The sequence below is a fragment of the Arvicola amphibius genome, chromosome 2 (genome assembly GCF_903992535.2).
Source record: "Arvicola amphibius chromosome 2, mArvAmp1.2, whole genome shotgun sequence".
Classification (NCBI taxonomy): Eukaryota; Metazoa; Chordata; class Mammalia; order Rodentia; family Cricetidae; genus Arvicola; species Arvicola amphibius.
In genome coordinates this window covers 1,110,023-1,122,514 of record NC_052048.2, presented here as the reverse complement: position 1 = coordinate 1,122,514, position 12,492 = coordinate 1,110,023, and the positions used below count along the sequence as shown (strand labels likewise).

At 41.9% G+C, this 12,492-nt stretch overlaps 1 protein-coding gene across 2 annotated transcripts in view; it reads right to left on the bottom strand.

Moving 5' to 3' along the window:
- Positions 1–921: 921 nt before the first annotated feature.
- Amn1 (antagonist of mitotic exit network 1 homolog) overlaps positions 922–12,492 on the bottom strand; it is a 37,206-nt gene continuing 25,635 nt past the window's right edge. For both annotated transcript variants that reach the window (XM_038319518.1, XM_038319517.1), the window contains exons 4-7: positions 11,939–12,156; positions 11,039–11,095; positions 9,755–9,866; positions 922–1,355 (exon numbers count right to left, since the gene is read on the bottom strand). In XM_038319518.1, the coding sequence (XP_038175446.1) occupies positions 1,282–1,355; positions 9,755–9,866; positions 11,039–11,095; positions 11,939–12,156 (461 nt within the window). In that variant the 3' untranslated portion in view covers positions 922–1,281. The remainder of the gene's footprint in view (positions 1,356–9,754; positions 9,867–11,038; positions 11,096–11,938; positions 12,157–12,492) is intronic.

The following is a 12,492-nucleotide window of genomic DNA, read 5'->3' as shown; positions in this document are numbered from 1 at the left end:
CCCTATTTATTTATTTTCTTTTGAGACAGGTCTCACTCTGTAGCTCTAGCTGGCCTAGAACATACTATGTAGACCAGGCAGGCCCCAAACTCACAGAGATCTGCCTGCTTCTGCCTCCTGAGAGCTAGAATTAAATATGAGCAACTGCCACACCCAGCTCTATAATGGTCTGTCGTATTTAATTGTTACACACACACAGTTTCCACACCCAGCTCTATAATGGTCTGTCATATTTAATTCTTACACACAACTACCACACCCAGCTCTATAATGGTCTGTTGTATTTAATTGTTACACACTTACACACTTACAACTACCACACCCCGTTCTATAATGGTCTGTCATATTTAATTTTTACATACTTACACACTTATGGGACTAGAGATAACAGTCTAATGGTACAGTACCCACCTAGCATGCACATAACCCTAGGTTCAATACCCAGCAAGACACTACACATGTTTATGAATCCGATTTTGCCAAGGAAGAAGCTCATAGATAAATAAAATATGCTTTGAAAAAGCAGCTGTAAAGCCCAATGAAGTTGCCCTGAGAGACAGCTCAGTGGTAGCATGTCTGCCTAGTATGTATGAGGCCCTGAGACCAAGACCTAGAACTGAGGGGGGTAAGAATCAATGAAATGAGCATCTGAGCAAAAGTCTCAGTAATATGACTATATTGAATTTGTAAATTTTAATTTTTTTGGTGTTGACAATTCAACCCTAGCTTCATGCAAGCTGGGCATGGGCTCTACCACTGAGTCACTTCTGCGGCTGAATGTCTCATTTTAACTGGTGAATTATTACCACTGATTTCAGTGAAACAGGTATATCTGTTTCTGTGAAGAGGCTTTTATCTTCCTCTTTGCTTCTGGCTGAATATTTCATGAAGGTGAAAGCTAGAAATCAACTCAGAAGGCAATTACACTTTTAAAAGCATCTTTATTTAGAATTCAACAGCTCAGATACTTACACCAGAGAAAGGACTATAAAGGGAAAATGAATCATTTGAAGCTGTTGTTATTAAAGAAACAAACCCAGCTTCCTCTCCATCAAGTACAGTTCACACCAGGGTCACCATTATAACAAAGAGATGGCTCATCAAACAAATACGGGATGACTGGAGTGCTAAATGCTGAGTCTGGTTAACTTCAAAGCACAAACATTCACATGAAGATTGAACTGGTTCTCTGGGAGTTACAGCTTAACTAAGACAATAAAGTAATAAATTAGTGTTATAATAAGTTCCTGGAAAGGCTCCTGTAACTAGCCTCAGTACAGATCAATAAACAGACCAAGTCACTTGCTTTAGTTTTCTTGATCCTACTAGTTGCTCCAAGACTTCTCGTGAATGATCTATAAAAGAAAACAATGACAATATATCAATTTATAATAATAAAAGATATTTAATGCTTTTCTTCATACGTAAACTGGATGTAAGCTGGTGTGATAATGCATGCCTGTAATTTTAGTGCTTGAGAGGTGTAGTTAGGAGAGTCAGGAATTTATGGCAGAGCTAGCTCATAAGGCCAGCCTGGGCTATATAAGATGCTCTTAGGGCTGGAGAGGTGGCTCAGTGGTTAAGAGCATTGCCTGCTCTTCCAGAGGTCCTGAGTTCAATTCCCAGCAACCACATGGTGGCTCACAACCATCTATAATGAGATCTGGTGCCCTCTTCTGGCCTGCAAGCATACAGGAAAGGAATGCTGTATATAATAAATAAATAAATCTTTAAAAAAAGATGCTCTTAGCATAAACAAAGAAAAGACAGACAAAAACAAGATATGATGATAGTTATCACAGGATTATTCAAAGGATTGAAAATAAAATGAACTGTAAAACGCAGTGGGGCTGGTGAGATGGCTCAGGAGGGAAGTGCACTTCCTGCCAACTGAGAACCCAAGTTCCATCCCTGGGAGTCACGTGGCAGAGTGGATAGTCTGACCGCCTCCACACATACACTAGATGACAATCTTCTACACACAAATAAGTAATTTATAAAATTTATTTATTCTGCTGGACATGGTGGAGGGCACCTTTAATCCCAGGGCTTGGGAGGCAGAGGCTAGCAGATCTCTTATGAATTTGAGGCTGGCTTAGTCTAAAGAGTGAATTTCAGGAAAGCTAGGGCTACACAGAAAAAAAAAACCCATCTTGAAAAACAAACAACAAAAAATTATTTACTTTAAATTTTATGTGCTTAGCCTGAATGTATCCTGGTGTACCAGTTGTGTGCCTGGTGCCCATAGAAGCCAAAAAGAGAGCATCAGATTCCCTGGAACTGGAGTTATACACATCATGCAGATGATGGTATTTGAACCTGGGTCCTCTGGAATAGCAGCCAGTGCTCGTAACCCCTGAGCTAGACTGCCAGCCCTGGTAAATAAATGTACTTTTCAAATGCAAAGCATAGCATACAACTCAATAACTCTCTAATAATTAATTAATGGTACTCTTCACTATCATTAGATTTAGCCCACCTAACAATGTAATTATTATTATTTTTTTCTTTTGCGATAGGCTCTTTTCTATGTAGCTCAGACTGGTATACATATTAAGTTTTGGGCCAGCTAAGGCAACATATTGAGAAGCCCTGACCAAAAAAAAAAAAAAAAAAAAAAAATTGCACACTTCTAATTCCAGTGCTGGTGGAGACAGGAAATCCCTGGGGCTCAGTGGCTGACTCCTGGAGAAGCACAGCTGAGGTTATCTCTTGCTTTCACAGGCACACAAACATGTGCATATACCCCTCCACACACATGTGCACCTCACACATAGGAACACACAACATTTTTAAAAATGTAAATTAAAAAGAAAAAAAATACAGATTAGGGTTAGGGGTGTAAGTCAATGGTACAATGCTTGCTTAGCATGTGCAAGGTCCTGTGTGCAACTCCAGCACCACAACAAACGAACAAAAGCACGTGTTAAAAGTAATGATAGGTAACATGCAAAGAGCTACTGCACAGAGCTGCAGAGACTTTGGAGAAGGAACGGAAACACTTCTCAGCTCATTCTGTCCAAGGCCACTACTTGATGGAGGAGAGTTATCTGTCTATGTTTCTTTCATTGGTTAATTAATAAAGAAAACTGCCTTGGCCCTTTAAGAGACAGAAAATTAGGTAGGTGGAGTAGACAGAACAGAATTGTGGGAACAAGGAAGTAGAGTTGGGGAGACGCTTCAGGCAGTCGCCATAGGGAGTCTCCATGCTGCTCCTCTCCGAGATGGACACAGGTTAAGATCTCTCCTGGTAAGCCACACCTCGTGGTGCTACCCAGATTACTAAATATGGGTTAAAGGAAGATGTGAGAATTAACCAATAAGAGGCTGAAACTATGGGCCAGGCAGTGTTTAAAAGAATACAGTTTCCGTGTAATTATTTCGGGTGTAAAGCTAGCCGGCGGCTGGGTGGCGGGACGCAGCCCTGCCGCTTCACACTACAACTACTGTCTTGACATCAAATATAGTCAAAAATATCACAAAAGAAAGGAAGAAAGACCTGGACGGTAGTGGCGCACACCTTTAATTCCAGCACTCAGGAGGCAGAGGGAGGTGGACCTTTGTAAGTTTGAGGCCAACATGGTCTATAGAGTGAGTTCCAGGACAGGCTCCAAAACTACACAGAGAAACCCTGTCTTGAAAAACGGAAAAAAAAAAAAAAAAAAAAAAAAAAAAAAAAAAGAAAGGAAAGAAAAAAAGAAGGGAAGAAAAAAAAAACAAATCAAGATCTCCTGTGAATATAGACTCAAAAATCGTCAACAAAACCTTCAATACCCAAATTTAGCAACTAAAAAAGGATCACATATTATGATTGCCTGGGTTTCAACATCGGAAAACTTGAAAACTCAATGTTTTTACCTTGTAATAGTCTCCTATTGCTGCTCTAACAATCACCTAATTCAGTGGTTTAAATCAGCATCAATTTATTATTATGGGCTGGAGAGATGGCTCTGCCTGCTCTTCCAAGGGTCCTGAGTTCAACTTCCAGCAACCACACGGTGGCTCACAATCATCTATAATGAGATCTGGTGCCCTCTTGAGGAAGGCACTGACCTGGTCAGTTGTCCTCATCAACTTAGATACTGAAACCCAATATGGACAAGTTCAACAGACCTGCCATATACAGCTGCCCATGCATTCTTTAGCATTGTCAGGGCATAAATTTCATTCATTTTTGATTTATTATAATAAAGTTTTAAAGGACAGTAGTCTAAAATGGGTCTGATTGAACTAAAATTAGGATTTGGCTTGTCTGTAATTCCTTTTGGAAGCTCTAAGGATAAGTCGCTAATAACACTTTCAACATTAGAAATCTGTTTTTCCTGGAACCCAAGATGACTGGAATTTGGAACAATAACTGGCAACTTTCAGGTGTCCTCTGGAAGTACAGACTATACCACGATAAAAGCAGACAGATGATGTCTCAGTTACTCTCACCTCTGCTAGGGGTTGTCTTAGTTAGGGTTTCTATTGCTGTGAAGGGATACCGTAACCATAGCAGCTCTAATAAAGGAAAGCATTTAACTGTGGTGGCTCACTTCCAGTTTCAGAGGTTTAGTTCATTATCATCGTGAGAAGCAAAGCAGCATGCAGCAGACATAGTGCTAGAGAAGGAAGCTGGTGAGTTCTTGACTCACAGGCAACAGGAAGTGGTCTGAGACACTGGTCAGTATCTTGTGCCACTACACCTGGTGTTAACTGTTTTTTTTTTTTTTTAACAGATGCCTCTTACCAGGATATGGAGTGTGCTTGATTTTTCTCAAATGGTTTTTCTGTTTCTGTTGAGATGATCTTGTCTTTTATTGATAAGATGTGTATGAGTTTCATTGCTACTGCTGTGACAAAACTGTGACCATGGCAACTTATGAAAGGAAGTGTTTAAGTGGGCTGAGAGGGTCAGATAGTTAGAGTCCCGGGAATGGTGTCTTTTAAACCTTGAAGCCTAGCTGGGCGGTGGTGGCATACACTTTTAATCCTGGCACTTGGGCGGCAGAGGAAGATAGATGTGAGTTCAAGGCCAGCCTGGTCTACAAAGTGAGTTTCAGTACAACCATGGCTGTTACACAGAGAAACCCTGTTTTGAAGAAACAAAACCAAAAATCTCTCAAAGCCTGCCCTCAGTGACACACCTCCTTCAAGAAGGCCACACCTCCTAGTTCTTTTTATTTTATTTTTTTATTTTAAAGGATTCTTTTTTTTTTAATTGAAGGGCGTGGTTGACCGGTAGTCAGAATTAACCAGACCAGCTCAAAAACAAGGAATATAATTTTAATAATTGGGAGCAAGAGAAACTCACACAACAGGGATCCAGTGAGAATCACGTGCGTGGAAGCCCACGTCCTTCTTCCGTCGCCCCAAGCGGCCACACCCTAGCCAAATGTGATTGGCTGAGCTTCCCCATCATTAAATATTTATTTACTTATTAATCATACAATATTCTGTCTGTGTGCATGTTTGCAGGCCAGAAGAGGGCACCAGACCTCATTACAGATGGTTGTGAGCCACCATGTGGTTGCTGGGAATTGAACTCAGGACCTTTGGGAGAACAGGCAATGCTCTTAACCTCTGAGCCACCTCTCCAGCCCCCATCTCCTAGTTCTTTCCAAACATTTCCACCCATTGGGGCTCACGTATTCAAACATATGAACATGAACATATGAGTGTCGGTCTCATTTAAAACACCACACTCCACTCCCTGGCCCCATAGGTTTGTAGCCATATCATAATGCAAAATATTTTTAATACAATTTCAAAAGTCTCCACAGTCTTTCAGTATCAATACTTTTTAAAAGTTCAAAGATCAGAATCAATTCTAAGATTCAAAGCAATCTCCCAACCCTACCCCTTCCAGGGTCTCTCTACAGTCCTGGAAGTCCTGGAACTTGCTATATAGACCAGACTGGCCTCAAACTCAAACTGCCCGCTTCTGCCTCCGAAGTTCCAGAATTAAAGGTCTGTGCACCTAGTGCATACTCTTAATTGTAAGCCTTATAAAATAAAAAAAGCAAATTATATACTTCCAACTTACAATGGCACAGAATATATATTACCATTCTAAAAGGGAGGAATGGTCACACAGTGAGGAAACACTAGACCAAAGAGGGACAACTCCAAATCCCGTAGCTCCATCCCTTTAGCATTGCTTCCTGCAACTTATTTCTCTCTAGGGCTGGTTCCACTCTGTCTGCAGCTCTCCTTTGCAGACGGCTTGGGCTCTGGCCCCTTTAACATCTTGGGTTCTCCAATGTAACCCAGGCTTAACTTCAACAGCTTCACAAAAAGAGGGTAGTCTTTTTTTCTTTTTGCCTCCAAACTCACTTTGGGTGGGTAGGGGGTAGTCCTTTTTTTCACCTCTACAAGCATACCACCACTCACACCCCTTGGGTAGTTGGCATGGGAGGTTCTTCTGTCTATGTGTTGCTTTTTTTTTTTTTTTTGGTTTTTCAAGACAGGGTTTCTCTGTAGCTTTGGAGCCTGTCCTGGAACTACCTCTTGTAGACCAGGCTGGCCTTGAACTCACAGAGATCCACCTGCCTCTGCCTCCCGAGTGCTGGGATTAAAGGTGTGTGCCACCACTGCCCTTATGTATTGCTTTTATTGGTTAATGAATAAAAAACCTGGATTGGCCTGATAGGGTAGAACAGAGCTAGGCAGGGAAAACTAAGCTGAATGCTGGGAGGAAGAAGGCAGAGAGAGAGAGAGAAGCCATGTAGTCCTGCCAGAGATGAACGTCAAAACTTTAGCTGGTAAGCCACAGTTATGTGGTGATACACAGAATAATCGAGATGGGTTAGTTTAGAATATGAGTTAGCCAGAAATACGCTTGGGGTATTGGCCAAACAGTATTGCAAATAATACGGTTTCTGTGTGATTATTTCGGGGGGCTGAGCTGCTGAGCAGCCGGGAACCAACAAGCGGCCTCCTACAACAGGCAGTAGTTTTAACATTTTCATTATTCTTAAATGTTATGATATTGATTTCATTTTTTAAACTTTAAATAAAATTTTATTACATGAAGGTTGTCACATAATTGGATATTTCTCTACTTGGTATGGAATTTATTTTAAGCCATGTTGGGGGCCAGAGAGATGGTCCAATGAGTAAATTTCCTTGCCACATGACAAGAGCCTGACAGAGTTTGACCCCCCAAACTCATATGCTGGAGGGGAGAACTGACTCCAGCAGTTCCCTTCTGACCTGACACGCCTACCATGGCGTGTGAACATATACACAAATCAATAAATCATTTTCCTCATTGACTGTATATATTTTTCCTGACTTGGTTTCTATTAAAAATAGAAGGGAAAATACCAGTTTGATTATTTCCAGATCGTAACCAGAACAATATTTAAAGCAGAGTTGGCAGAGATGAATTTTATAATATGTTGTATATGCAAGCTACCCCTAGACAAAGCATATTAAGACAGAGCTATTCAGCTAACAATTGAAAACCAGAAACCTCTGTCCACAGAGTTCATTTCACAGTCTGATGTCAGTCTGCTTGCTCAGCGTTCAGACTGTAGAGTCCACAGGAGTTCACTGATCTTAAAGTACGGGAAGTATCAGAACAGGAGCTGGAGCGGCTGAGAGCACTTGCTGCTCTTTTCACAGAACGTGAGTTTACAACTGCCGGCAGCTCAAGTTCCGGGAGATCCAGTGCCCGCTCTTGGCTCTGAAGGCATTGACCACACACACACACATGCACACGCACACGCACGCGCGCGCGCGCACACACACACACACACACACACACACACACGCGCACGCGCACACACACACACACACACACACACACACACACACACTTTTTTAAAGTGGGAAAGAGAAAATTAGAAATCAAAAATCAAAAAAATCTTTGGAGACAGCTGTGACTGGAGTATTAGAATTCTGAAGGTGTTTTTGTTTTACCTGAAGTCTATTAAGAATGGCTCTAAGTTCCCTTGGGAAGGGTAGTATGTCCTTATATGCTGTCCAGGAAGGTGAAGAGAGGACCGAGGCTGAAAAATACCTACAATCTTACAGTCCAAGCATAGATTTCCCGTAGGCAGAAGGGAACTGCTGTGGAATTGTCACATCACATAGAAAGCCCAGGTAGCAAATCCTTAGACTGAGGGCTACAAGAATCCCTCTACTACTTTGCCCCAGGTCTAGAGTTCCGGACTAGCCTAGGGTCAATGATAATCATAATGATTATATGTACAATGATAATCATAATGATAATGGTGTACAAGAGACGTAGGAGTTACTTTATAAGCATATTTGCTTATTCATTATATAGGATAAGTGCATACATAACTCAATGGAAAGACAGATTTTTTGTGGTTATTGTTGCATATGTGGTGTGTGTGTGTGTGTGTGTGTGTGTGTGTGTGTGTGTGTGTAGGTGGACATGTGTGGAAGCCTAAGGTTGACACCGGGTGTCTTCCGGATTGCTCTCCACCTTGTGTATCTGACCCAGGAGCTTGTCATTTTAGCTAGTTTGGCTAGTCAGTTTCTTCCAGGGATTACCTGCCTCTGCCTCCTGTGTGTGCATAAGCTAGAACGACAGGTGGAATCTGGGAATCTAAACACGGGGCCTCATTCTTGTGCAGCAAGAGCTTTACCTGGTGAGCCATCTCCTCAGCTTTCAACCGAAAATTTTTTTGTTATGGTGGTATTTGAGACAGAGTGTTTGTAGCCTAAGCCAGCCTAGAAATTACTACATAGCTCGGGCTAATCTCGAACAAGAAGCCATCTACCCTACATCGCCTTATGAGTGTTGGGTTTACAGGGATAAATCATGATGCCTGGTTAAATTGCTCTCCCCCAAACCTCACCCCAGACAGGGTTTATCTGTGTCATCCTGAATGTCCTGGAACTCGCTTTGTAGTCCAGGCTGATTTGGAACTCACAGAGATCCAGCACCTTTGCCTCCCAAGTCTTGGGATTAAAGGAGTGTTCCACCCAGCCCCAACCCTGCTGCGGGATATTTGATCACATTGTGAACCCCAAGTTTGCATTAATTAAATAAAACCTCAGGTCAAGAGGTGGAGTCAACAACTAGTTGACAGGAAGTAGTCACAGACAGTTTGAGGGAGTCTGTAAAATAGATAAACACACAGGAAGTAGAGTGTGGTGGTCCTTTTTGGTTTGGGATTGCGGAAGAGATAATCTCTTGCTGGGTCAATAGCTAAGGAGGAAGGTCAACTGGTTTGAGCTAGCAGGTTTTCACCCCAGTATCTGACTCCCAAGTATTTACTGGCAAAATAAAATGATAGAGACTTAGTCAAAAACTACATTTGGCTGCAGAGGCAGAGACAGTTCTAGGGGCTGCAGAAGTCCTGCCAGGCCTCGGCTTGAGCAGCTGGGCTGTGATTGTGGAGCTGCAGCCAGTAGCTGAAACAGTAGTAGATTCAGGTGCAGTCACTGTGCTGTTGATAAAACAACACCGGACTGTTAAAATGCTCTTAATCTCAGTCTCTACATAGACCACCATCTTAACACTGTGCTCATGACCACTGCTGGCATCATTATCCTTCTGTAGGGAGTGCTGAGCCTTACCACCACCACCATTACCACCACCCTTGCCATGACTGGTACCCGCTTTGTGACCCCGATAGATCACCACGAGAAAAAGCCTGTGAAGGAGGTATTACATCATTTTACTGATGAGTACAATGAATAATGGAATTGAAGGACTAAGGAATTTTCTCAATGTTCTACAGTTGGTAAAAGCGGAAGTCAAAATTAAATACAAGCAACCTGTCAGACTGACCTGTTATTAAGGGGCAGCCGTGGAAAAGAAGAATCCGTATCTGAGGACAGGCAGTCAGGACAGCTTCTACAGCCTTATCGGTTAGATTTATACAATACCCCATGTTAATCTCCTACAGAGAAAACAAAATGGAAGAAAAAATTAAAACTAGATGTATAATAACAGCACAAAAAAGTCTGGGATATAATTTTATATAAAACGTACCAAGGTGACTAATCTAAGTCCGTCTTGTCCCGATTCCACTTTGTGTCTGCGTAGACACTTCTCAGCCTCTGCCCTGCCAACAGCCATGTCTGCCTTGGCAACACATTTGGGGTTTTCCAGTGCTCTGACCATGATCCAAATGTATTAACCAAAACAACTGATGACTATGTAAGCTAAATATGGTCTAAAATAACTGCTCTTCCCAGGGACCTGGATCTGATTCACAGCATCCACAGAGTGGGCCACAACTGCCTGCAGCTCCAGTTCCAGGGGATCTGATATCCTCCTCCAGCTTCCTCAAGCATCAGTCATGCATGCGGTGCACAGATACATATGCAAGCAAAACACCCATATGCATGAAATAAAAATAAATTTGTTTTCAGACAGGATCTCAATCTGTAACTCTGGCTGTCCTGGAACTTACTGTATAAGCCAGGCTGGCCCTGAACTCACAGAGATCTGCCTGCCTCTGCCTCCCGAATGCTAGGATTAAAGCACATGAGCCACCACAAACACACTTTTTTTTAAAAAAAAATGTACATTTGGTGTTTGGCCTGCATGTATGTCTGTGTGAAGCTGAATCCACTGGAACTTGAATTACAGTCAATTGTGAGCTGCCATGTGGGTGCTGGGGACTGAACCTGGGTCCTCTGGAAGAACAACCAAAGCTCTTAACCATTGAGCCATCTCTCCAGCCCCAGAACACAAATACTTTTTTAAAAAAGAAAAAAAGAAAGAAAATAGGATGAAAGCTTGTTATGGAATCACACTCGCTGCAATTTTACCTGTGGGAGGATTGAGGCAGGAAGACTGCTGCAAGTTCAAGGCCAGTGTGGGCTCAAAATAAAAAAAAAACAAACATCCAAATAAGCAAACAAAAAACCCCCATAAAAGGGCCAGAGGGAGAAGATGTCTCAGCAGACAGAGGCCTGGCATGCACACCTGAAGAACCTTGTGAGGGCAGAAGGAGAGAAACAAATGTACAGAGTTGTTCTCTGGCACCCTGCCTGCCAATAATCATAATTTTTTTCCTTGAAGATAAAATAAACTTTAGTGTTTTCATAGACATTTAAAAATTACCTCTAATTGTTTGGCACATGGTCCACTAACGAGTGCAGCCACACCAATGTCAGACACCTGAACGAAAGGGAAAAGAAACACATCCTGTGACGGAGACAAGAGAATTCCTCAAGTGTGTTAATCACGAAGAACAATTGCCTCTCATCCAGCAAACATGCATTTTAGTCACATATTCTCCCCACCTTTGTTACTTAAGATGTAAATTCTAGTACAATCACGAACCACCCATGGCAGTGCAGCATGAAAGAAACCGACTGCTGGAGTTGATAACCAAGTGTGAGCTCGGTGCCTCCTAACTAAGGACCACACTTTGTTTACTGAAAAGCACATCAGCATGGCATAGGAGTGAGTTTTGCTTTATCTTTTACAGGCAACGAAGTAATTTCTCTGACCCTATAGACTCAGAACAGCAAGCAAAACCACAAAACATGTTATCATACCTTATACACACATACATTGTTCTGAGTTAGGGACATGGAAGGATTACAAGGGAGACATACATTATTCTGAATCATGGCATAGAGTGGTTATGAGTAAGAAATTTAGTTTGAGATCAAAGCTATGTGTTCATCTTAGCTTTTAAAAGCTGAGTTACATGGAGAGTACAAAATACAGTAAGATTATGCTGTTTTTCTTAAAGGTAAGTTATAGTTAAACTGAATACAGCATGTAGCTCTAGATGATCTCAAAGCATATTACTAAATTGGCTCCCATGTCGGGCAAATGCTCTGTGTCTGAAGGCCAGCTACAAGAGGCATTCCAGAAAAACCATTCTCATGCTATCTATATCACGAGATTATCAAAAGCCTCAACAATAATAAAAGAACTAATTACGATATTCTGATTAGTCATGGATAATAGAGACAGCACGTAATTGGTGTCAAGTTATATCTCACTTACCTGAGTAGTTGAAAAGTCAACACACTGCAAAAATGGGCAGTTTTTTCCTAGTGCACGTAAGGACATATCAGTGATACTCAGGCAGCCTCCCAAGTCAATGATCTTCAGCAGCTGACAGTGGCGTGCGAGAGCAAGGACGCCTTCATCAGTGACACTGCAGCACCCTTTCAGAGAGATTTCATGCAGGTCGGAGCACGAAGAAGCTACAGCTTTTATCCCTGGGGGAAACACGGTTGCTATCAGTGAACTATATGGTTATCAATGTATATCACGTAATTAAAATGACCCAAAATGATCAGAATAGAGTTTCTTTAAGCATCAGATGGACAAGGACTTCCTTTCTGAGATATCAACACAGGCAGGCTTACTGGAAGCCTGCAGGAATAGATTCCAGAGGCTGTCTTTTGTTCTTCTAGGTAACCTCTGTGGATGCATGGTAGCCATACCTACTTTGACAAAGAATAGATCCAGACTTGACTGTACTACTTACCACACTGTGGATGCAGTAAGATGCCATCTAAATCCAATGGTCAGAGTTTCCTTGCTTTACCTTA